Genomic DNA, 25,578 nt, shown 5'->3' with positions numbered 1-25,578 from the left:
CGTAAATGTCAAACTAACCAGCTAAGAAAAGGGAATGAACCAATGAATGGACTTGGGGAAATGGTAATTATTCGACTCTTTGAAAGGCATGCAAGTCTTTCATTAAAACATTTACATTTAAAAGAAAAAGCTGGAGGCGGTGGGGGGAGGCATAAGGCTGCAGGGAACAGAGAGGAGGGGCATCCCTTGCTTCCTTGCTCCATTCCCGTTTGGCGGGGTGGAAAACTGAGGGCTGCCTGTTGGGGCCGTGGGCTGGTTTCCGGCGCCCCCTTGTGGCCAGAGCGGCCATTGACTGCAGCGCCCGGGGCCGCCTGCAGGTGGGAGGGGTTTGGCGGGTTTTGTCCACGCCCCTCCCCGTAGTTCATCCTTTCATTCATTCGTCCGTCGGTTTGTTGGTTTGTTTGTTCCTTCACTCACTCACGCATCCATGAGAACGTATTGAGCGCCTACCGTATACCCGGCACAGCGAGGCATCCCTGACTCCAACCAGGTTATATTCCAGAAAGGGGAACAAGCAAATGACTAAGATAGAAGATACTTTCCGCCGCTAAGAAATGCTTAAAAAAAAAAAAAAAAAAGACAAATGCTGTGGATGTAACTAATGCCTTAGCATTGCACACTTAAAATGATTAGAAAGAGAAATTTCAAGTTGTGTATATTTTAAACGCAAAGGAATAAAAATAAAGACCCACGTGATAGGAAAAGGCAGGACTCAGAAGGTAATACTATGGAATGCTTATTCTAGCACCTTCTAATAGGACTATAACATAAACCACAGATGTCACTTAAAATTTGTCTAGTAGCTAAAGTAAAAAAAAAACAGTTGAGATAAAATTTAATAACATATTTCCTTTAACCCAATATGTCCAAAATATCATTTCAATATAAATTCCTTATTATATAAATCAGTGAGCTGTTTTCTGTGCATTTTTGCATGTGAAGCCTTCAAAATCCACCCTGTAGTTTGCACTCACAGTACGTCTGATTAATTCAGACCAGTCATGGGTGGGTAGTGACTACCTAATCGCATGGAGCAGGCCTGCTGCATGCCTAGCAAAAAGCACTTTATATGTATTCATTCATTTAATCCTTGAAATAATCCTAGGAAGTAGGTACTCTTTTTTTTTTGGCATGGGCAGGCACCAGGAATTGAACCTGGGTCTCCAGCATGCCAGGTGAGAATTCTGCCACTGAGTGACTGTCGCCCTGCCCAGTTCTCATTAAAAAAAAAAATTTTTTTCCCCATGAGGAAACTGAAGCCCAGAGAGGTTGTGTGATTTACCCAAGGCCACACAGCTCGGAAGGGGTAGACCAGGATGTGAGCTCAGCATTGTGGGCGGAATGAGCCAACCCTGCCACAATCTGAGGGGAGAGCATAACTGGGGGAAGACACAGCAAGGGTCAGGGCTTGGCCGTCCAAGGTCAAGGCGGACGGTGAGGGCAGGGGAAGCCACGAGGCATAGACTGTTCACTCCTTAATAGATCGGCAAATATCTCCTGAGCGCCTACTATGTGCCAAGCTTCTGGTTCACGCCGAGGGGTGCGGCTGTGAATGCCACAGACGGGGCAAGGCTCGGTGTTCCTGGTCTCCGGGTAAGCAGGGGTTAAGGCCAGCTGCTCCCACGTTGCGACAGAGCCACACACCCAACCAGCCAGGGGGGCCGGCCTCTAGCTCACTCCCTCACTGGCTTGCTCTCCTGCGCTGGTTCCACTTGGCAGGGACCCCTGCCCGCCTACTGTTGCTCCCACGAGGGAGGAGAAATTGGACAAACAGGTGGGAAGTCCAAAGCCAAGTCCTCGGGTCCCCTCCCCACCCCTTGTGCCAGGTGGGCACCTGGGCCCTGGCTCCTGCCCAGCTCCTCACCCAGGTAAGATACCCCCCGCCCCTGCCCCCCCACCCCCACCCCGGCACCTCGATCTGCCTGCCATCTCCACGGCCGGGTCCTGGGACCCCCACCCCCACCCCAATCACCTCCCCCGAACTCCCCGGAAAGCAGGAAGCTGACACTCCTGTGTGGGCATTTGACATAGTTTCCAAGGGATTATCATTCTGGCCGTGACTGGCAGCCTGCCCAGGGCCCCGCGGCCCAAAACTTGAAAGAGTCATTATTGTCCCAGGTGGGGCCGGGCCGGGTGGGGGGAGCTGCACAGGCTGCAGGTTTGTCTCTGATCCCCCAAACTATAGGGAATGTCAATGCCCCCCAAGGCTCAGGGTTGCCTCCTGCTGCAGCCAGAAGCCACAGTGGGGAGGCAGCCTAATACCTGGAACTTCCCAAAGAGAAGTTGTTTTGGGACTTTCAGAAAATTGCATCTCCTCTTTCCCAGCTCCTGGAAACTCCAGGGTCTGGAAGCGTGTCGCGGGGTGGGGAATTATCTGGACCCCTTTCCCAGGCAACTTCAGAAATGCGGGCAGGCAGTGGCGGAGGTCGGCCCAGCTGTCCCCTTTGCAGAACTCAGCGCTCCGAGGAGGCAGAAGGGAAATGGAAGCCCAGAGCCTGGAGAGCAGAGGGGTCCGCTGACAGCAGTTTTCTGGGTCATTTGTGCCCAAGCAGGCGGGACAAAGGAAGCTTCCTGCTGAGCTGAGTGTCAGATTGCAGCCTCCAGCCTCTGTGTTCCCCTGGGGCCCAGGAGATCTGGTCGCGGAGCCTGCTTCTAGTTTGGGGTCATCCTGGAAGGAGGAATACTTGAGGTCTTTGGGGTGATGTACAGGAAGATGAGGGGGACACGAGTGAATTGTCAGATCCCACCATGCCTGGGACTGGGAGAGAAAACCCATGGAGTCACCCAGACCTGGCCTCCAGCCTCTTCTCCTCTAGCCCCATCTCAGTTTTTATTTTTATTTATTTTTTTGCTCTCTAAAATGTCACCTGGTTCCAAGGTATTGCAATATTGTTGGTAATGGATTCTCCATCAGGTAGGGGACAGGATAAAGCCCCCCTTCCCCCACATTCAACTTTGGAACTGAGAATGAGGCTGGTTGCACTTCCCGTTTTATGGAAAAATCTGGGCTTAGAGAGGGTAGGTGCTGGCCTAGGGCTGCAGAGCAAGGGCAGGGGGCACTCCAGAGGCGAAATGCAAGAGTGGGGTAGGGAGCGTCCCTACCCCGAACAAATGCCCCAGACTGAGCATCTTGTAAAAGTCCTGCCTCCCTGACTCAGGCTTGAACCTGGGGCAAGGCCAGGGCCTGGGAGATTCCACCAGCCTCAAAATCTGGGGAAAGTCCACGGTGAGGGCATTTGGTGGCTTTTCTTCCTGCTAGGGCCTGGCCGGGCGCCCCAGGGTGCAGTGTTTGCTCAGGGCGGAGTCTGACACCCTTTGGAATGAGCTGAGGTCAGAGGGAGCCGACTGGGAGGAGGGGCCGCCTGGGCCGGGGAACAGCATTTATTGAGCACCTACTGTGTACTTGGTGCTCTTCTAGGCTTTGGTGATGGTGGTGGGGTGTAAATTCAGCAAGGGACAGGGTAGAGAAAGATTCCGATCCTTGCAGAGCGTCTATGTTTTGGAGAAGGCAGACAAGAAACAACAAATGTAATGAGTGAATTGCATTGTAAATTGTATCCTGGGTGAGAGGAGGGTAAGTCTGACAGGAGAAAGAAAAAGAAGTGAAAGAGGTAAGAGGATGGGGTTGTCAGATGTGTGGGTAGGGGGGAAGAGAAGGCGTTTTACAGATTTAAATAGAAAGATTACTGAGAAGGTGACATTGGAGCAAAGACTTGAAGGAAGTGAGTTGTCAGCCCAACTGATCTCTAGGGAAAGAGCCTTTGGGGCAGAGGGAGCAGGCTGTGCCATGGTCCTGGGGCAGGACTGAGCCTGGCGTCTTAGAGGAAGCCCCTGTGGCTGGAGCAGAGGCGGGGAGGGGGAGAGCAGGAGGCGGGGAGGCCAGGGAGGGGCCTGGGAAGGTGATGCAGGTCCTGGTGGCCTGGGCTTTCCCCCCTGGAGGGAAGTGGGAGCCATGGAGGGCTGTGGGCAGAGGAGGGACAGGCCCTGACTCAGATGCTCATGGGCGCCCTCTGGCTGTGTGAGGAGCACAGAGCGTGGGGGTGAGGACAGGAGCCCAGAGGTCGAGGGAAAAGAAGAGGGCAGATTCTGGAAGGATTTGGGTAGAACCAACAACATTTGCTGATATATGAGAAACAGAGGCAGGGAAGGAAAATGGGTGGAATATTCTGGGGTCTGGAGACTACGATGGGTGGGAGGGACAGGAAGCTTGGGAGGTCAGCGGAGATCAGGTGAGGGAGAATGAGGCTTTTGGGCTCTATGATAGTAAAGGATTTTACCCCCAGAGGTAAAATCGTGTCTCTCATACAGATATGAAACAGATAGGTATTTTATGAGTTTGGCTAACTCATTCATTAATGTGGGTATTCAAAGGAAAATTTATAAGAACACATGCACACACACAGAGGCAATCAAGAGTGTGGAAATGAATTTATAAATAGTTGCAATACTGATCAGAAGCCACTGGGCAATAATCAATTGTACCTTCTCCACAGGACAGGATTCATTTGCATTTCTACAGAAATTTGCAGTATTCCTTTGCGATAGCTTCAGTTTCCTATAATTTACTGAGTTGTAAAATTGTTCAAAGACATTGATAACTTTTAAGTGTGTGGCCAGAGCCTAGCACGGGACTTTGAAGGAATGCTGGGGAGCTATTGAATGTTCTTGAGCTGAAGCCACTGCTTATTCATTACATATTTTTTGGTGCAACTCTTTGTTTAATGTCTGTTCTCCCTGCTGGACTGTGAGCTCCAGAAGGGCAGTACCTGTGGTGCTGAGAACAGTGTTGGTATACAGTAGGTGTACAATAAATGCGTAAACAATGCATGGGGAGTCACCTAAGATTCTGACTGGAGAGTAGGAAGACCAGAGCTGTGCATATTGTAAAAGTGGGATCTGGGTGTAGGAGGCTCTATATTGGGGGTCGGCAAAAGGGGGGTCCTGGTGCGGGGAGTTTAGCTGATGAGGGTCGTCAGTGGGACAAACACCCTCCCTTGAGCATGCGTCCCATGCTCCTGGCTTCTAGGACTGCTGTTTACACCCGCTCCCTCCTCCATCGAGTTCTCTCAGCCTGGCTGACCCTCAGGTTGGTGGCTGAGCCGCTGCACCCAGGATCTGTCCTTCCTGAAACGCTTTGTTTGGCTCTGGGGACCCTGCACCCTGGTGTTTATCCCTCCCCTGGTCTCTCCACTGTCTCTTCTGGAGGACAAGCAGTGTAGATGGCGGGGGAGAGTCCAGGACAGGCAGTATGGATAGGACGGAGCCCCATGGTGAGCAGTGTAGACAGGAGGGGAGGGGGACCCAGGGCAAGCAGTGTAGACAGAGGAGGGTACCCAGGACCAGCAGGGGAGACAGAAGGCTACATCCTCTCCCCACACGTGCCTTGAAATCTTGCAGGAACCCCACTCACCCTGCACCCTCTCTCCTGTCTACACTGCTTGTCCTGGGTACACGCCTCTGTCTATACTACTTGCCCTGGGACCTCCTCCCCCACTTCTGTCTACACTGCTTATCCTGGGTCTACCCCCGTCTCTCTACCCTGCTTGTCCTAGACCAGCCACTCCTCTTTGTCTATACAACTTGCCCCGTGCCCCCTCCTGTCTACACTGCTGGCCCTGGCCCACCCTCTCTGTCTACACTCACTCTCCCAGTGACGTCACTGTCCCATGGCCGAAACCATCCGCCAGCGCTGGGTGACTCAGAAACTTCTTGGTCCAGCCTGATGGCACCAGCAGACTCCTCCTGTCTCCCACCCATCCCTTTTACCCCATCCCCATCCCAAGAAGCATCAGCTCACCCTCCAGAGGCCCAGGTAGACCCCTCCCCGTGGGCTTGACCCCTCCCCTCCTGCCCCACGTCCTGTCTTCCAGCTGATCCTGGAGGTTGTACCTTCAAAGGTTTTCACAATCTGTCCATTTACCCTTGGCCCCCACCCAGTCCAGGCCACATCCTTGCCCTCCTGGACCTCTGCCCTCATCTCCCTGCAGTCTGTCCTCTCCGCAGCCACCAGAGGGCACCTGTGAGCACCAGGTAAGAGCCTGTCCCTCCTCTGCCTACAGCCCTCCATGGCTCCCACCTTCCTGGGGGGTGGGGGTGGGGGGAAGCCCAAGGCCTCTCTGCAGCCCTCCAGGTCCCACACCACCTGCCCCGTCCCCTCCTCCTGCTCTTCCCCTTACTCCCTCCATCCCTTGCCGTTCCTCCCTCACGCCTGGCCCTGTCCTGCCTCTGGACCTTGGCACATGCTGTTCCCCCTGCCAGGGACACCCTTCCTCCTAGATAGCGACATAGCTTCTCCCTCACCTCCTTCAGGCTTTTCAGGACCCCTCTTCAACTCGGTCACCCCTCTCCAAAGTCAGTTCTTTGCTCTAGAACCGCCTCCTCCGGGAAGTCCTCCCTGAGTACCCAGCCCAGGTTGTGTCTTCCAGGGGGAGGCTCTCGGAATTCTCCGTTACACTTTTCACTGAGGTGTGTGATTGTTTATTGTCTATCTCACCTGAACCCCCAGCTTCATGAGGGCAGGGACTGGGTCTGTCTCAGTCTCATGCGTCCTCTGGCCCCACCGCTGTGTATACACTGGGCGCTCACTAAACGTTGACTGAAGTAGCCAGGGCCCAGCTCAGCCTGTGAAGCTGCTACAGGGCATTCCTAGGTTCTGGTTAGACCTGTTAGGCCAGACCCCATAGAGGCCAGGTCCCTGCTGACCCTCCCCTCGCCCCAGCTTGCTCCAGCCCAGCAAAGTAACCTCTCGCAGGGAGAGCCCAAGCCCCTGGAGGCCAGAACTCACTGGGCCACCTCAGCCCAGCCCTTGCTGCTCTGGGCCTCAGTTTCCCCATAGGTACTCAGAAAGGAGAGAGCAGGATCATTCTGGAGGTTTCTTATGGGTCTCATATTCTGAAAGAGCCACCTTCCTTTCGAAGCATTCTCCCTCCGCACACCCCCCACCTCTTCACCCCCCACTGCCCCCCTCTCCGGCTGAGGTTGGCTCTGCAACACCAGGAAGGAAGCCTGTTCCTTTTCTCTTCCCATTATGAGTCTGGCACAGCTGCAGGTACTTTGAAACGTTCTTTGTTGTTGAGCGAACACCCGAATGGATGGAAAGACGTATGCATGAAGTGGATTGATGAAAAGAGGTCTTTAACTCTGTAAGATAAGCCAGGGGCCAGGGGGTGGGGGAGTGAGGGCCACTGGCCACACCCTCCTTCCAAGACCCGGATGGATTTGAGCACAAAGTTCTTCGATGGGAACTAGGGAGCTATTGAGTGTTCTTGAGCAAGGCACGAATACGTGAGCACAGAGTCATGGGTAGCTGGAAGAAGACAATGTGTCTGAGTGCCTGGGGTGGGTGTTCCCTTCCTCTCGTAGAGGGATTAGGTGTGTGTGTGGGGGGGTGTCGGGTGGCTGTTCTGGACATTGTAGGATGCTGAGCGACAGGCCTGGCCTCTACCCACTTGATGCCAAATAGACTACCAAAAAATGTCTCCAGGCGTTGCCAAACCATCTCCTGGGGGTTAGAAGCACTGATTTAGAGTGAGGGCTGTGGCATCAGACAGAGCTCTAAGATTTTAGGCTTGCCACTCAACCCGTCTGGCCTCAGTTTTCTCAGCTGCAAAATGGGTACATAGAAGTCGTGTGTATTCGTGTCTGGCACAAAGTAAATGCTCAATGGACACGAATCAGGAGCCTCATTACCACAGGTTTGACCCCCTTCTTCTGTCGGTGCTGAGGTACAGCCCCGGAGTGCAGGATAGCAGGATTTTTGCCAGACTTACTCTTCAAACAGAAACGCCTCCTCCAGCAGTCTCTTACAAGTGCAGGCCAGTGGGGAACCTTTTTATATTTTTTTCTGTGACTCCTTAAGGCAAATATACGGCCACTTAAAAATCATTTGACCCTGTTCTACCTAAAATCGCTTTGTGCGTAGTGTCACGTGGATACAGCATATAGTATGAATATGCGATACTGAATGCACTCAAAAATCATCACTCAGGTTAATGGTGTTTCCACCTGGGGTCAGCATGGAGTCCTGGGGGTGTTTGGGGCTGCTGGACACCAAACTTTGCTGTGTGACCCCCAGTGGGTTCAGGCCCTCTCTGTGCTTCATTTCTTAATCTATAAAACACTTCTCAGATTTGCTGATAACAAGAATAGGACTAAGTGGCCAACATTTACGAGTGCTTTCTAAGCACCTTATAATGCATATCTACTAAATTTACCCTTTGAGGGTTATCTCCATTTACAGATCATACCCATTTATAATGGTGAAACTGAGGCACAGAGAGGGCAATGACTTGTACAAGATCACGTATTTGGAAGGAGGCAGCAGTTCATATTTAAGTTGTATTCAGGCCCCTATTAAGTGTCCTGACTTGGTGTGTAAGGGTGTTTCTCCCATTTACAGATGGGGAAACTGAAGTAGAGAGGGAAAGTGACTTGCCTGAGACTGCACAGCAAATAAGTGACAGAGCTGGGCTTTGAACCCTCCCAGCTCTGAGGTTCCAAGTGGGTGGACTAGAAGGGGCTTCAGAAAAGTTTTATTTATTTATTTTTTATCTTGGGGGGGTTGCATTTGTGGGCCCTTGAAGGGCCAACTCTGTCTGGCCAGGGCTTCTGGACTAGTGTTTTGAGCACAAGTGCAGTGGCAAGAGGTGAGAAATCGCCTTCAGAAGTCTCAAAGATGTTGATTATTCTATCTGCTCTGTTCACTTGGCAAACTCTTATCCAATCTTCAAAACCCCAGGTTGCAATACCTCTTCCTTCAGGAAGCCTTCCTTAACTCTGCCAGAGTTTCTTCCATGCTCTATGCACTCCTGCTGGGCCTGGGGTTCCTCTCTTTGCCAAGCCCTGATGACCAGGGAAGGGGTGTTGCCCCCTAATCTTGGGGGCCCAGGTAGAGCACAGACACAGCTGGGCCTCAGGGTATATATATTTTTAAAGCCTGAAGGAATGTGTGAGTGGGGCCACTGCCAGCGCCACCCATCTAGGTAACTTCCTCTCCCCAGTGACAGGTAGAGGATTTCCTTTCCTACATCTTACCTGCTGACAAGGCTGGGTCGGGACAGGGAAGCCTGACCTTTAATCCTCTAGAGCCTAAGGAAAGTCCCTCCCTTCCCAGCTGGGGGCCCTGCCCAGTGCTGGGTGTGAAGTCTGAGCCTGGGGCCCTTAGTACTGGGTAAGGGCTGGGCCCCAGGGTCAGAAGCTGTGAGTCTTTAGAAAGTCCGGGCGTCTTTCTGGGCCTCAGTTTCTCCTGTGTGAAATGAGGATCAGCCTCTCAGAGTTGGGTGTATCTGAGAAGGAGCAGCTTTATGCTCTGGGTCTCTCTGCCCCTCCATTAGCTCCTGATCCAACAGACTTCCTTGCTGAACCTCAGAATATGCCCATTTCATGGATAGAAAAACCTCTCTCAAATTGCCAACCCCGTTCCGAAAATGGCTGCGAATCCCTATCGGGTCTTCTCTACAGCCAGGCTTAGCCGGTCTCCAGCTCGGCCGTGGACAGGTGCCTGGTTGGGGAAAACACCCGGCACGGACTATCGGTTCCGGAGCCTGGAGCCTGAGGTGGGGGCAAGGCGTACGCGTCCTTTCCCGCTTCCCGAAGGCGTGTCGGAGAGGGGGCGGGCCCGGGCCCTGGAGGAGGAGGAGGAGGAGGAAGAGTAGCAGGTGCAGCTGGAGAGGCGGAACGGGCGGGAGGAAGCTGCGATTGGGGGACCCTTACCCCCCACTCCGCTGCGACCCTCCGCAGCTCCCCCCTGGCTCTTGGGGAGGGCGCCGGATTGACGGTTTCCAGGCCCCCCCCTCGAGCTGGGGCGCTGGAGAGCCCGAGGGTGGACCATGGCGGTGAGATTCCAGGCGAGTAGACAGCCGCGGACCGCAGGGGGACGGGGTCAGTCTGGATGGGGGAGGGGGCGGTGGGGGGGAGGGGGAGGGGGCTCGGAGTCTGAGCCGGGATCAACCAAGTGAGGAGACTGAGGCTCAGAGGGGCGCGGTGGCTAAGTCGAGGCTGCACAGCAAGGCGCGTCCGTTCCCCCCAGACCCTAAAAGCTGCCCCTCTCTGTTACCTACAGACCTGAATTCAAAATCCTGGCTTTTCTGCAAACTGTTTCGGGTAACTTTTTTAACCAGTGACCCAAGGCTTTTCCTTCTCTGCACCTCTTCTGTAAAATGGGCGGTCGTCATTTTAAAGGAGGGTGTGGTTAGGATTCCAAGGGGAAAATGTGTTTTAAGCGCCCGATGCTCAGCAAAGATGGTCACTGCCTCTTCCCGGGGGTCTGGGGCCGGCTTAAGGTCGAGGCAGTGGCTTCATCTGGGGCTGGGATGGCTTCGGTGAGTTTGTTGAGGCCGCGGGAGGAGGAGATCAACATTTAGTGGGCGCCTACTGTGTACCGAACAGAAACACGCGTTACCTGGCGGAGGCGCGGGGGTGGGCGGCTCCGTTTTACAGGTGCTGGGTGGGGGGTGGGGGTGGAGGAATCACCGCCTCCTTGTTTGGAGGGACTTTTACTGCCCAGGAATGGAGCCCAAACGAGCTCTTTCTCGGCGAAACCAACCCGGGTCTCAGATCCGGGCCTGGAAGGACCGACTGGGGCCGCCAGAGGAGATCGCCTGCCCCAGGCCACCCCGCCAGAGGCCCAGGGACCGGCAATTCTGGTTCCCGCCACCTCCTTCCTCCCAGAATCCCCTCCCCAACTCCGGTACTTGTAGCCCTCTCCCCCCGCCCCACCCCCAACTCCAGCCAGTTTCCCCAGAGGTGGGGGCGGGAGGGAGAGGGAGAGAGGCCCGCCTCCTGGGAGCCACGTGCCCCGGGCTTGGTGCCACCGGGTACGGCCAGCCCCCTCTGGCTGAGTCTCCTTCGATGTTTGCTTGATGTTTGCTTTTTGCGTCCCGCGCGTGGCACGCCCAGGCACCGCCCCATCAGCGCACCTTGAAGGGGGCGGGGCTGGGAGGGTCACACCCTCCCTAGAAACTCAGGTCACACCTGGCTGAACTGACGGCTGGATCTCTGCGTTTCATTCCTCCTTTCCTCAAAATCTTCCTGTGCCCCCAAGCCCTGTCTCCCAAGCCCCCCCCCCCCAGGTTCCCCCGGGGGTGAGTTGGGCTCGGGAAGCATGGGTGTCGGGAGACAGCTGGATGCAGACCTCCAGGCTTCCATAATCAAATTTGAGCCAGAGGGAGAGAGAGATATGGCAAGGAGTCCCTTCATGGAGGAAGAGGCAGTGGCTCTGGGGTTGTAAGGGATGAATAGGAGTTTGCCAGCATGTGCAAAGGCCTAGCAAGGAGGCCAGGTTGGGGTGTCCAGAAAGTGCCAATGGCCCATCACCAGGACCTTGAGTTCCCAGACAGATGTGGGATCATCTTCATAACCTGACAGGAAAGACAAGAAACTCACAAACTAGTGATTAAATAGGATAATTCCAGATGATTCTAGATGCCGTGAAAAAGAAAGAAAATAAAACAGGGAGGAGTGTTGGGGTGGAGGAAAGATTGGTTAGCCAGTCAAGGAGGGCCTCCTAAGGAGGTGGTGAGCTGAGACCTGAGTTATCAGGGGCCAGCTAGGCAGAAACCCTGAGGAAAGTTGCCCCAGGCAAGGGGATCTATCTGCAGCGTGAAGGTTCAGACGTAGACTCAGCTCAGGTGGGCTGTGGGATTAAGCTTGAACCTTAGAGCCCTGAGGAGCTCCTGAGGGTTTTAGACAAAGCTTCTGGTATCTGTGGAGACGTACAAGCTGGGGCAAGTCTGGGCAACCTGCACCCCTTCTAGCCCCAGGGACCGTTTCTTAAAATAAAGCCAGGAAGTTCAAATTCTCAAGGGGCCATTTAATGATGCAAAGGATAAAATCAAAGCTGGCCAAAAAAATTTAAAAAAAGGGACACTTTTGAAAACATAAGCTTGGAAGAAAATTTTTTAAAAAGCAGAAGACAGGTAGCTGTAGCCTAGTAAGTGAGGAGGTGGGTACAGACTGCCAGCAGTCACCTCTTTGCTGGGTGACCTCGGGCAGGTGGTTGAACCTCTCTGGGCCTCTGCTTCCTCCTCTGTAAAGTGGGAATAGTAATAGGGCCACTTCCAAAGGTCATTCTGAAGCTTAAATGAGTCAGTGCATATTAAAGCAAGGGCTCACTCACAGCCATCCCGCAGGTAGCCTTATTTAGAAATATGTGAAGAAGGAAAATCATCATTATTATAATTCTAACAATGACCACCATCTCCGGAGGCTGGGAGAAACGCACATGTGCGTACACACACACACACGCACCCAGCAAGCAAGGGTCAGCGGTGGGACTCGAGTATTGACCCTGAGCACTGGATTTGCTCCCTGGTCACTGCTGGGGGTGGGAGGGGGTGGGCCTGGAGTGACCCGCTATGGGTCCCTGCCCTGGGCATAGTTCCTCTCCCCTCCATTCCCTTCCCACTCTCCTGGGAGATGGGGATGCTGTTTCCCCAGGAAGTCCTGGAGCTTGTCTGGAAAAGCCTTGGAAGAGCAAGCAGAGGGTTTTTGGTACGGAGGTTCCCCAGCCCTTTGTGGCCAGCATAGGAAACACTGGGGAGCGACGGTCTCTGCTGCAAGGCCCTTCAGGGGCCTGGGCAGGCGCAGGCTGACAGAAGGGGTGGAGAGTGGGGTCTGGGTTCCAGGCTCAGCACTGCCCCCACCCCCTTCTCCCTGGGTCTCCTGTTAAGCTCCTAGAGCCTGGCCATTGAAAATAGCCATCCTGGTGTAGCAGCAGTACCTGCAGTCAGCCTTCCCCGGCTCTACTCTTCACCTGCCCTGGCCAGTGGCTTGGCCTCAGTTTCCCCATCTCTATCATGGAATGAACAGAATGCCTCTTCGCTGAGTAAATTCAATGAGATGGTACGTGTAAAGCGCCTGGGGCACAGGGGCAGCACTTCATTCATTCATATGTTCATTCATTCATGCAGCAAATCTTTATTGTGGCCCTGCCATGATCCAGTATTGTTGTAGGTGCTGGGTACTTGGCTGTGAATGAAACACACAAAAGTTCCTGCCTTCTGGAGCTGTTTTTCTAGAGGGTAAAAAAAAAAAAATCTAGAGAATGTGAAGTGGTCATGAGTTTTACGAATGAAAATGAAGTAGAGGGAGGTGGGTGGACAAAAGGCACTATGGAGGGGTGGGAGGGGGTTGTAGTTTCTAAATTGGGTGTTCAGGGGAGGTGACATTTGAACAAAGACCTGAAGGAGGTGAGGGAATGAACCGGGTGGAGATGTGGGGGAAGGATGTTCCAGGAGGAGGGAATGGCCCGTGCAAAGGCCCTGAGGCAGCGCTGTGCCTGGCGCATTAGAGGAGGCTGGTGTGGCTGGTGGTGGTGGAGTGGAGGGAAGGAAGAGAGCGTGGGGAGGGCAGGGAAGGGGCGGGGCAGGGTGTGCAGGGTCTGGGGATCTGTGGGGGAGGATTTGGGCTTTTTAGTCCAAGGGAGGTGGGAGCCATGGAGGGCTGTGGGCAGAGGAGGGATGGGCTCTAATTTGGGGTCCCCCCCCCAGGTACCCTCTGGCTGCTACGGGGAGGACAGATAGTGGGATGCAAGGAAGGGTGCCAGGGACCAGGGCGGAGGGGACTGCACAGGATCTGGGCCCTGATTTCTCCACTAGTCCCACGATCTGATATGCTAGCTTCCTGATTTGGGGGAAGGGGTCAGGCTAGGGGCCTCGTCTGGAGAACAGACAGAAGGCCCCGCCCCCGTCCAGCAGGCCCTCTTCATGCACTCAGCACCTGCCTGGGCCCTCCCTGGGGGAAGGAAGTCCTTGACTCTGGGGGCGAAGGTGGGGCTGGGGTCTACTTTCTCCTTTTCCTCTGCCTGCCTGGACTCTCCCAAGGCATCTGATCTGAACTTTTCAGGGAGAAGGGGACTAAAAACTTGTACCTTTCTCTGCTCCATCACAGTTTGGTCTACTTAAGCCAGAGTTTTGCAGCTCAGTACTGCTGATATTGGGGCCGGGTCATTCTCTGGGGTGAGGGTGTCCTGGGCACTGGGGGCTGCTGAGCAGCCTCCCTGGGCTCCCCCCCCATCCATGCCAGCTATGACAGCTGTCCCCAACATCACCCAGCATCTCCTGGGGGCAGAATCTCCCCTAGGTGAGAAACACTGGCTTAGACCCATTTTGCAGATGAAAACACCAAGGTCCCGAGAGATGTAGCAATTTTCCTGCAGGCTCAGACCATGGGGGTATCAGAGCTGAGTTCCCCACATGGGGCTGGGGACCTCCAAATACACTTCTAGACTTACCACAGCCTCACTCCACCTTCCCTGTCCCCTCTGACCACAGGTGGCAGACATGGAGGAGCTGACCATCTGGGAACAGCACACAGCCACACTCTGCAAGGTGAGGCTGGCCTCTCCCTGCGCCCACTGGGAGGGGAGACTCTGTGTCCTGGGGGGCACCCAAAGCTCTCCCTGTCTCCTTTCCCCTTAGGACCCCCGCCGGGGCTTCGGCATTGCCATCTCTGGAGGCCGAGATCGGCCTGGTGGATCTGTGGTTGTGTCTGATGTGGTGCCCGGGGGGCCTGCTGAGGGCAGGCTACAGTGAGTTACAGGGTGAAACGTGGCCCGAGCTGGGAGGGGAGGGCCCCGTGGAGGTCAAAGGTAGGAGGCTGGAAAGGGCCCAGCACCTTCCAGCTCTGTCAACACATGGCTCAGTGCCAGGAGCAGGACTGAGTCCAGGACTTAGCCCTCACTTTCCCCGAGGCACTTCCTGGTCTCTTGAAGAAGATCTTGGGGTCAGAGTGACCCCAATACCCTCGTGGAACATGAAGCCTTGGAAACCTCTTAGGAGTCAGAGGGGAAGAGACCCAGTGTTCTTTACTCCTGTCGGTAATATGGTTCTGGGCCCCAAGGGGTTGCCAGGTGAGAGAGAGGGAGAGAGTGAATTTTAAAAAAGTCGGGGGAGAAAAGCAGAGAGGGGCAAGGAGGCTTTGAAGCAAAAAGCAGGTGGGGGTACAAGGAGACCCAATGCCATTGCAGCTTCTGTTCTAGGATTGCATTTTGTCATTCCAGGGGGTTCATTGAGTGGCCCCATTTTTCCGCTGACCCTGTCTTCTTCCCTCAGGACAGGAGATCTCATTGTCATGGTGAATGGGGTCTCCATGGAGAATGTCACCTCCACCTTCGCCATTCAGATGCTCAAGACTTGCACGAAGCTGGCCGATGTTGTGAGTGAGCCTCCAGGCGGGAGTGGGCCCCCTGCCACCCGCTGCCCATGAAAACGAGAAGCATAAGCTTCGAAAGAGCAGGTGGAATCTTGTTTCCACCTTACAGCTCGGACACGGAGGCCCCGGGGATGTGGCCAGGGGATGGGGGAGGCCCCCTGCCTCCGGCTGATACCCCTCTCCACCTCCCCTGGCAGACAGTAAAGCGTCCCCGGAAGGTCCAGCTGCCTGCCACCAAGGCCAGCCCCCCGGGCCTGGGGCGCCAGGACTCAGACGAGGACGACGAGCCCCGCCGGCTGGCAGAGGTTGACCACGGCCGGGGTTACGAAGGGGACTCATCCAGCGGCTCTGGCCGCTCCTGGGCCACGCCATCCCGCCGGCCGAGGGCCAGCCGCCGGGGCCGGCCGAGCAGCCACGGTCGCAGGAGCCCAGGCAGCGGCTCCGAGGCCAATGGGCTGGCCCTGGTGTCCGGCTTCAAGCGGCTGCCGCGGCAGGACGTGCAAATGCGGCCTGTGAAGTCAGTGCTGGTGCGGCAGAGGGACAGTGATGGTGAGTGGGGCCGGGGGAGCCTCAGCCTGACCTCCGGACCCTTATGGCATGTGGCAGGCAGGTACTAGTCCCCCAGCGATGTCCTGGGACCCGGGAATGTGGTACCGGGAATGTGGTCCTGGGGGTTTGCAGATGAGGTGAGATGAAGGACTGTGAGATGGGGAGGTGATTTTTGGATTTGCATGTGGGTCTGGTGTCATCCCAAGGTGCTTATACGAGGGAGGCAGGAGGGTCACAGAAAGAGAGAATGGAGGATACTCTGTGGCTGGAGTGGAAGGTGGAGGAAGGAGGCACGAGCTCAGGAACGTGGCTGTGTCTGGAAGGCCGAAAAGCCCAGGACACATGTTCTCCCTTGGAGCCTCCCCGAAGGAACCAGCCCCTTGAGACCCCCCAGAACCGCAAGAGATGCCAAGCTTGTCACTGTAAGCCATGGAATTTGTAGTCATCTGTTGTAGCAGCTGGAGGAGATGCATACGTACTCCGTCCACGCCATGTGGCCTGATTAGAATGCCCGGTGCAACATCAGCCACCATGCTCGACCTCTGACCCCCACCTCCGTTCCATAGTTGCACGATGACCTCGGAATTCGGGTCACAACCTGACAAACAGCTCCGGAGGTCTGTCACTTCCCTTGCCCTCCCCCATCATGATGTCACAATCGACTTCAGCAGTGGTGTGTGATGTCATCAGTCCACTCCTTGCAATATCAGTAAACAGCACCAGTTCAGGGACCCCCGCCGTGGGGACATCAGACCTGCAGTGTGACACTTTGTTCACGAGGAGGGCAGCCCCCTCGCCATGATGTTGTCATCAGGGTGTCGGGAAGGGCTCTTAGCATCTGGGGCGGCTGTAACAAAGAACCACAAGCTGGGGGGCTTAGGACATCAGATATGTATTGTCCTGCAGTTCCTGAGGCTGGAACCTTCCAGACGCTCTAGGGGAGGCTCCTTCCTGGCCACTTCTGGCTTCCGGTGGTGGCTGGCTGTCCTTGGCACTCCTGGGCCTGGAAATCCATCACCGCAGTCCCCGCCTCCCACATGGCCTCTTCCCTCTGTGTGTCTCTCTGTATCCAGGTCTCCCCTTCTTCTTCTTTTTTTTTTTTAATTTTTTAATTTTTTGAAAAAATATAACAACTAACAGGCACAAACATTCTTAACATATGATCATTCCGTTCTGCATATATAATCAGTAATTCACAATATCATCACATAGTTGCATATTCCTCATCATGATCATTTCTTGGAACATTTGCACCAATTCAGAAAAAGAAATAAAAAGAAAACAGAAAAAAATTCATACGTACCATACCCTTTACCCCTTCCTTTCGTTGATCACTAGCATTTCAAACTAAATTTATTTTAACATTTGTTCCCCCTATTATTTATTTTTATTCCATATGTTTTACTCGTCTGTTGATAAGGTAGATAAAAGGAGCATGAGACACAAGGTTTTCACAATCGCACAGTCACATCGTGAAAGCTTTATCATTATACAATCATCTTCAAGAAACATGGCTACTGGAACACAGCTCTACATTTTCAGGCAGTTGCCTCTAGCCTCTCCATTACATCTTGACTAACAAGGTGATATCTACTTAATGCGTAAGAATAACCTCCAGGATAACCTCTCAACTCTGTTTGGAATCTCTCAGCTATTGACACTTTATTTTTGTCTCATTTCACTCTTCCCCCTTTTGGTCGAGAAGGTTTTCTCAATCCCTTGGTGCTGAGTCTCAGCTCATTCCAGGATTTCTGTCCCACGTTGCCAGGAAGATCCACACCCCTGGGAGTCATGTCCCATGTAGAGAGGGGGAGGGTGGTGAGTTTGCTTGTCGTGTTGGCTGGACAGAGAGGCCACATCTGAGGTCTCCTCTTCTCGTAGGGACACCTGTCAGATTGGCTTAAGGGCCAGCCTACTAAGTAAGTAAGACCTCATCTTAGATTTAAATAATTTCACCCACAATGATCCAATTTCCAAGTAAGGGACCTCGACGAGTCCTGCTGTGAACCCCCTGAAATGATGTCACATTCCTGAGGGATCAGCCCCAGATAGTTGGGAGGGGAGCCCAGCTTGCCCCCTCCCCTTGCCTCAGCAGCCGGGAAGGCAGGCGACTTGGCTCTCTAAGACTGATAAGAGTCAGCAGCCTGGACCTGAGACCCTGCCTCTATTTCCCTCGCACCCCCACAGAGTTTGGGGTCAAACTGGGCAGTCAGATCTTCATCAAGCACATCACAGATTCGAGCCTGGCTGCCCAGAACCGCGGACTGCAGGAAGGAGACCTCGTCCTACAGGTGAGTCCTAGCTCGCCCGCTGGGTGGACAAGGAAACTGAGGCTAGGAGGGGTGCTTGGCACAAAGTGACATAGCATGGTCAGCTGAGCTTTTGGATAGCCTGCTTTCCAAAGGTGGGAGATGGCTGCATATAACGCCCCCACTTCTCCCGTCACTCTCCCTCCAAACCTGCTGCTAATTTTGGAGTGCTGGTTTCTAGTATCCCTTTGGGGTAGTCAGTTTCTAGTGTCCCCAGGCCTTGCCGTGCATTAGAATCCTGTTGTGAGCTGATGACAAACCTTATTCCTGGACTCACACTAGATGGTTCTGATGCTAAAAGCCCAGGAGACTGGTCTCTGAGGAGACAGGAACTTTCTAGACTTTTCCTCTGAAAGTCTATTTCTAGTCATCCTTCATGTTTGGTTTCCAAACCAGTTCCAGTTGATTTTTTCCTTTTGTCTCTTGGTAGTTATCTGTTTCTAGTAACCATGAAGGATTGTCTATCTCTAGTGGCCCAGGACAGTGGTTTGGAGTAGAAGGTTGGGTGGGGGCCCTAGAAACACACATTCCTCAGGGGTTACTGAAAACATATTTTCTAGGAGAAGTGTGAAATGGATTCCTGCTGTGATTGATGGTATCTTTCCTAGGAATTGTCTGTTTCTAATCCACCTGAAGATTCTGTTTTAGTGCCTCCTGGAGACTGTCTGTTTCTAGTATCTTTAAAATACCCAACGGGGCTCTCCAGTTAGATCTAATATCACTCTCAGATGTATTCCTGCATCTGTCTCCTAGAGAAAAGGAGAGTCAACCCATCTCTATTTTTTTTCCAGTTGTCCCTGCCTTCTCAGAAAATTGTCTGTTTCTGGAATTCTTGTGGAGGTCACTTCTTAGAATTGACTCCACTCAGCAGGAATCTATTTCTAACATTTTTCCCTAGGGAGTGTCTGTTTTTAGTAACACCTGGGGATTGTGTGTTTCAAGTATCCCCGCCTCCCCTGCCCCCCACCAGGCTGTCAGTTTCTGGTGTCCCCATGTCTCATTAACTTGCTTCTCTTCCTTCCTGGTTGCTTCAGATCAACGGGGTGTCCAGTGAGAATCTGTCACTGAGCGACACACGGCGGCTGATTGAGAAGTCGCAAGGGAGGCTGACCCTGCTGGTGCTCAGGGATCGAGGGCAGTTTTTGGTGAACATTCCGCCGGCAGTCAGCGACAGTGACAGCTCTCTGCTGGAGGGTGAGAGGCCAGGAGGGCGGCCCCAGTAGTGAGTTGAATGGAGGGCAGGAAGGAGGGAGAGCAAGGCAGGGCCTAGTGCAGTCAGTGAGCCTACCCATGGGGAAATAGGTCTCTTTGTCTCCCAAGGCTCAGAGAGGGACAGGAACTCACTCAGGGCCACATAGCAAGTCACGGCCAGAGCATCCCAAACCTGAGTCTCCTCACTGAGCTCCTTACTTGGGTCCTGGCTCTTTTGCTTACAGGGGACTCGGTCTTCCCCTCTGTAAAATGGGTCCAGTCTAGAAGGTACGGCCACGGCTGATGAGATACCTTCTCCTCCCGCAGACATCTCAGATCTCGGCTCAGAATTGTCGCAGGCGCCACCATCCCACATCCCACCGCCACCCCGGCAGGGACATCAGGGTCCGGATGCTAGCCGAACCGACTCTCCTGTGTATGTACCCCTGCCAGCCTGAATAGTTGCAGTGAAAGAGAACAGAGGCATATCTCTCCCAGTTGGGGGTGCAGTCCTGGCAGCCTGCCTGGAAGAGTTCCTCCCTGGTCTTTGCAGGCTTTATTGCTCCCCCAGTATTTGAGTCTGGGTTCTTGGGTGCTAAGACAACAAGAAATGGATCTGCTTAAATCAGAAAGGGTTGAATGTTCACAGAACACCCTAGAAGACTTCAAAATGCATATGCCCTTTGGCCCAGCCAGGCTCCATTTAAGGGCAGATAGCTGTGGATGTGTGCAGAGATTTAGCTCGGGGGCTATTTGTTCATCACAGTGATGCTTATAAAAGAGAAATATTGGCAATAACCTCAGGGCTCAATGTTTGGGAACTGTATAATGGGTGTCTCTCTTAGGCCTCCCACTACCCTTGGGGTAAGGGGTTGTATCAGTTAGCTATTGCTGCATAACAATTTATCCCCAAACCTACTATCTTAAAACAACAGTAAGGGTAGTGCAATGGTGGCTCACTGGCAGAATCCTCGCCTGTCATGCAGGAGATCTGGGTTCGATTCCTGGGTGCCTGCCCATGCCAAAAAAAAAAACAAACAAGCCAGTAAATGTTTTCTATTGTACACATTTATGATCTTACATTTTCTTGGGGTCAGGAATCCGGGCATAGCTTAGTTGGTGGTTCTATCCAAGGGTCTCTTATGGGGTTGCTGTTAAGACAGGCTTGTTGGAGGCTGGCAGATTGGCTTCCAAACTCTTGCATACAGCCGGGGGCAGGAGGCCTCAGTTCCTTGCCACTTAGAGCATCAGCAGAACACGTGAGCTGGAAGAGATGGGGCCATATGCACACTAGAGGCAGAAGCTGTAGTCTTATAACCTAATCTCAGGCTAAACAACAGGCCATCACTCCCGCTGTGCTCTATTGTCACACAGACTGACCTCGGTACAACATGGGAAAGCACGATCCAAGACTGGGAGAACCAGGAGGTGGTGGTCAGGGGTCTATCTCAGAGGCTGGCTACTGTGTCTATACTATTATTGAGCTAGAAAAGGCCCACCCCAAAGCCCAAATCTGACGCCCACCCCCTCATCTTTGCCTCTTTAGTGGGCTAATTTACACTGATGAAGATGTGGCATGTGACCTGTTATCCCATAGACAGTGTACGATGCAAGCTGGTCTTTCTCTTTTATTACATTCATTATAGCACATCTTTTTCCTCCTGGAATACTATATAGCCATGAAAACGGAAGTCTCGGCACACATATTTCAAAGGCCCAGGAAAATGCATCTGGCATTATGGGAGGTGAACAAAGAGCATGGTGGTATTTTGTGGGAGTTTTGCATGGTTTCACTAGGCAGCCCACTCCCATGGAAGGATTCTATGGGCCGAGGAGTTCACGGAGCTTTGATGGGTTTCTCTCATAAGAGCCTTTTCCTTTACTCACCTGCTCCAAGCTGGAGGGGCCCAGGGTGTCATCGTTTCACATTTCTTTCTTCACTTCCAACTCATCTAACACTTGAGTTTGCCAGGATAAACTTTGGAAATGCTGATATATGACCCAACCTGATTCTCATTCTAAAGTATGTATTTATGCACATGCCTTAATTTTAAACATGCTTATGAGGTTCTGGAAGGAAAAACCTTCCTGCTAACACAGGCTGATTTTGTGGGTGCCTTTCTTTTGTTCTTTTTGATCTGTGTACTTTTTGTTTTTGTGTGCTTTTAAAGTTTTGGTAACATATCACACAAGTTGCCATTTTGACTATTTTCAAGCATACAATTCCGTGACATTGATTACCCTTACAGTATTGGGCCCCTGTTGCCACCATCCATTACCAAACCCGTTGTCACCTGAAACAGAAACTCTACCCATGAAACACATTCCCTCTTCCACTGGGCCCCTGGGAGCCTCCAATCTACTTTCTATCTCTAAATTTGCGAGGAATCATATAGTATGTGGCCTTTTGTATCTGGCTTCTTTCATGGAACAGCATGTTTTCAAAGTTCATTTTCTTTGGCAGGGATGAAAACTTCATTCCTTTTTACAGCTGAATAATATTCCATTGTCTGAATGGACCATGTTTTGCTTTCCAATCGTCTGTTCCTGGACACTTGGTGACTTCTACCTTTTGGCTACTGTGAATCAAGCGGCGATGGACATCACTGGGCAAATATTTGTCTGAGCCCCTGCTTTCAGTTCTTTGGAGTCTACACCCAGGAGTGGGATTGCCGGGTCACGTTGTTATTCTATGTTTAACTTTTTGAGCAACTGTCAAGCTGTTTCTCTGTCCAACTCTTTCGTAATGTTAAAATAGCAAGTGCTACCTTTTGCCACAGGCTCATCTCCTTTTGAGCCAGGTCTAATTGTGGGGGATTTGATTCTACCCCCACTGTGGATCAGGGCCCCAGCTAGACCCCATTATATGGATGCAGAGACAGAGGCTCAGAGAGGGGGAGTTATTTTCCCAAGGTCACACAGCCAGAGAATGGTGAAACTCAGAGTTCAGATAAATTGAGATTATTTTTAAAATCGCCCCCCACCCCGACATCTGTTCCCACTTGACCCTCAATCTTATTCCCACCAGGGAGAGGCCCCAGGTTCAGCGGGAGAGGTCAGTGGACTTCCCAGCTCTCTCAGATCCAGGTGAGTGGAGGGTGGCTGGGATGGGGCCTCGGGAGCACACACACACACCTACTCTCACCCCTGATTCCATCCAGCAAAGCTGTGCAAGGCAGAACAGGGGGGACAGGTCAGCTTGTGCTTGAGGAATCAGGCCGAGTGCCCCAAGAAGGAAGCAGAGACTGAACGCTGCATTCCAGGGGGTGGGACACCCTGGGGGAGGCTGGAGCCCCTCCAGCTCCCCCAGCCTCCCCAAAAAAGCAAAGGTCTGAGGCTGGACCCAACACACAGCGTTTCCCTTTCAGACTCACGCCAGGGAGGCAGCTACGACATCTACCGGGTGCCGAGCCGTCAGAGCCTGGAGGACCGAGGGTATGTACCCCAGAAAAGAGCCTCCCGAGTCAGGATGCCCCTTCCCTCCCACGCATGCACCTCAACCCCAGTGGGTCATGCCCCTGCCTTCCCGTCCAGGCCTGTTGAATGTGATGGCCATTGCAGGGCAGTTGGGGAAACTGAGGCCTGGGGCAGCAGGGGTTCTCCCAGGGACCCCCGGCCCCGCCTAACCCCGCCCCCGCCTCCTCTCGCAGGTACAGCCCTGACACCCGGGTGATCCGCTTCGCCAAGGGCGCCAGCATCGGGCTGAGGCTGGCGGGGGGCAACGATGTTGGCATCTTCGTGTCGGGGGTGCAGGAGGGCAGCCCGGCCGACGGACAGGGACTCCAGGAGGGAGACCAGATCCTGCAGGTGACCATCGCCGGGTCCATGACCATGTTGCTTTTTTTTCTCAAGGGCAGGCACTGGGAATCGAACCCGGGTCACCGGCACGGCAGGCGAGACCTCTGCCACCGAGCCGCCGTTGCACCGCCCCATGTTGCTTTTTTTCAAAATGCGCTTTTACCCGGATATCTTCACCCACCGTAGAATCCATCCGAAATATACGATCTCTGGCTCCCGGTGTCAACATATCCCGTGGTCCAGAAAAGAAAGAGAACTAAAAAAGGAAACCCAAATCCTCCCAGATCCCTTATCTCCCCCATATCGTTGACTCCTAGCATTGGTGTCGCACGTTTGTTCCTGTTGGCAAAAGAATATCGAGAAACACGTCGAAAAAATCCTCTGATGCTAAATTTAAAAAAGAAGAAAATGAGAATTTACTGAGCCACTATTATTTGACCAACAGTATGCTGAGTCTTTTCATGTATAGCATCTCACTTAACTCTCACAGTGATCTTGCGAGATGGTGGTATTTCCCCTTTTTACAGAGGAGGAGACTGAAGCTCAGGGAAGTTGGTTATTTACCCAGCAGGGATAAGAGCCCCAATATATTTGATTGAAACGTTTCTTTTCACCATAATGATAATCAATACTAACATTTATATAGTGTTCACCATGGACCATTGTTCTAAACACATGTATTAACTCATATCATCTTCACATCATCCCATGAGGTAGGTACTATTATCACCTCCATTTTACAGATGAAGAAACTGAGACATAAAAAGGCCCAATTACCTAGTCCAAGGTCACAGAGCTAATAATTGTTGGAGCTGGGATTTCAACTCAGGCAGCTCGATAAGAACATGCTCTCGAACACTGTTCCCTATTGCCTAATAATTTCCTAACAATTTCCTAAAGTAACAATAAAAGGAACGTGTGCCTCCCCCCAAAAAAAAAGAATATCAAGATGCAATTGTTATAATAGTCCATGGTTTGCAGTAGGCTCCTTCTCCCCATGTACCCCTCTTTAATGAAAGCCTTGTAATGCTCTAGTTCTTGGAAGAACTTTTTGCTATATGTGCAGTTAATCAAGTATATTGCCCACCATCAGATTCCCTATGTTATACGTTCCCATGTTTTATCCCCCAGCTTTTCTTCTGGTGACATAGGTCACTTCAAATGTCCCCTTTCTACCACATTCACACAGAGTCCAGCCCTGTTGATTATTCTCACAACAACATGCTACTGTCACCTCTATCTATCTGTTCCCACTCATTTAAATTTACCCTAGAAAATTCTGCACATATGAAGCAACCGCTCCCCATTCTCTAGCCTCATTCTGTCTCCTGGTAACCTGTATTCTAGATTTTTTTTTTTTTAATTATTTAACGGAAAAAAAGAAATTAACCCAACATTTAGAAATCATACCCTTCTACATATGCAATCAGTAATTCTTAACATCATCACATAGATGCATTATCATCGTTTCTTAGTACATTTGCATCAGTTTAGAAGAACTAGCAACACAACAGAAAAAGATATAGAATGTTAATATAGAGAAAAAAAATAAAAGTAATAATAATAGTAAAAAAAAATAACAAAAAAACAAAAACCTATAGCTCAGATGCAGCTTCATTCAGTGTTTTAACATGATTACTTTACAATTAGGTATTGTGCTGTCCATTTTTGAGTTTTTGTATCTAGTCCTGTTGCACAGTCTGTATCCCTTCAGCTCCAATTACCCATTATCTTACCCTGTTTCTAACTCCTGCTGGACTCTGTTACCAATGACATATTCCAAGTTTATTCTCGAATGTCCGTTCACATCAGTGGGACCATACAGTATTTGTCCTTTAGTTTTTGGCTAGACTCACTCAGCATAATGTTCTCTAGGTCCATCCATGTTATTACATGCTTCATAAGTTTATCCTGTCTTAAAGCTGCATAATATTCCATCGTATGTATATACCACAGTTTGTTTAGCCACTCGTCTGTTGATGGACATTTTGGCTGTTTCCATCTCTTTGCAATTGTAAATAACGCTGCTATAAACATTGGTGTGCAAATGTCCGTTTGAGTCTTTGCCCTTAAGTCCTTTGAGTAGATACCCAGCAATGGTATTGCTGGGTCGTATGGCAATTCTATATTCAGCTTTTTGAGGAACCGCCAAACTGCCTTCCACAGTGGTTGCACCATTTGACATTCCCAACAACAGTGGATAAGTGTGCCTCTTTCTCCACATCCTCTCCAGCACTTGTCATTTTCTGTTTTGTTGATAATGGCCATTCTGGTGGGTGTGAGATGATATCTCATTGTGGTTTTGATTTGCATATCTCTAATGGCCAGGGACATTGAGCATCTCTTCATGTGCCTTTTGGCCATTTGTATTTCCTCTTCTGAGAGGTGTCTGTTCAAGTCTTTTCCCCATTTTGTAATTGGGTTGGCTGTCTTTTTGTTGTTGAGTTGAACAATCTCTTTATAAATTCTGGATACTAGACCTTTATCTGATATGTCATTTCCAAATATTGTCTCCCATTGTGTAGGCTGTCTTTCTACTTTCTTGATGAAGTTCTTTGATGCACAAAAGTGTTTGATTTTG

At 51.9% G+C, this 25,578-nt stretch overlaps 2 protein-coding genes across 8 annotated transcripts in view; one reads left to right on the top strand and one right to left on the bottom strand.

The window, feature by feature from the left end:
- Nucleotides 1-2,526, bottom strand: part of PIP5K1C (phosphatidylinositol-4-phosphate 5-kinase type 1 gamma) — an 81,060-nt gene extending 78,534 nt beyond the window's left edge. Inside the window, exon 1 of the mRNA XM_077121164.1 lies at nt 2,459-2,526. The gene's annotated coding sequence lies outside the window, so the exon portion shown is untranslated. The remainder of the gene's footprint in view (nt 1-2,458) is intronic.
- TJP3 (tight junction protein 3) overlaps nt 1,654-25,578 on the top strand; it is a 43,729-nt gene continuing 19,804 nt past the window's right edge. The window contains exons 1-12 of one of the 7 annotated variants that reach the window (XM_077121160.1): nt 1,654-1,868; nt 5,938-6,030; nt 14,271-14,327; nt 14,418-14,527; nt 15,051-15,153; nt 15,348-15,699; nt 17,887-17,990; nt 19,043-19,202; nt 19,527-19,635; nt 22,228-22,286; nt 22,568-22,634; nt 22,850-23,006. In XM_077121160.1, the coding sequence (XP_076977275.1) occupies nt 14,280-14,327; nt 14,418-14,527; nt 15,051-15,153; nt 15,348-15,699; nt 17,887-17,990; nt 19,043-19,202; nt 19,527-19,635; nt 22,228-22,286; nt 22,568-22,634; nt 22,850-23,006 (1,269 nt within the window). In that variant the 5' untranslated portion in view covers nt 1,654-1,868; nt 5,938-6,030; nt 14,271-14,279. Of the gene's footprint in view, nt 1,869-5,937; nt 6,031-8,929; nt 9,846-9,955; nt 10,320-14,270; nt 14,328-14,417; nt 14,540-15,050; nt 15,154-15,347; nt 15,700-15,730; nt 16,773-17,580; nt 17,619-17,886; nt 17,991-19,042; nt 19,203-19,526; nt 19,636-22,227; nt 22,287-22,567; nt 22,635-22,849; nt 23,007-25,578 lie in introns of those variants that run through there. The other 6 variants (XM_077121157.1, XM_077121156.1, XM_077121155.1 and 3 more) reach the window with 6 other exon arrangements.

This window comes from Tamandua tetradactyla, chromosome 11 (genome assembly GCF_023851605.1).
Source record: "Tamandua tetradactyla isolate mTamTet1 chromosome 11, mTamTet1.pri, whole genome shotgun sequence".
NCBI classification, from domain to species: Eukaryota; Metazoa; Chordata; class Mammalia; order Pilosa; family Myrmecophagidae; genus Tamandua; species Tamandua tetradactyla.
The sequence above is the reverse complement of the archived record's forward strand: the minus strand, read 5'-3'. Positions and strand labels throughout refer to the sequence as shown.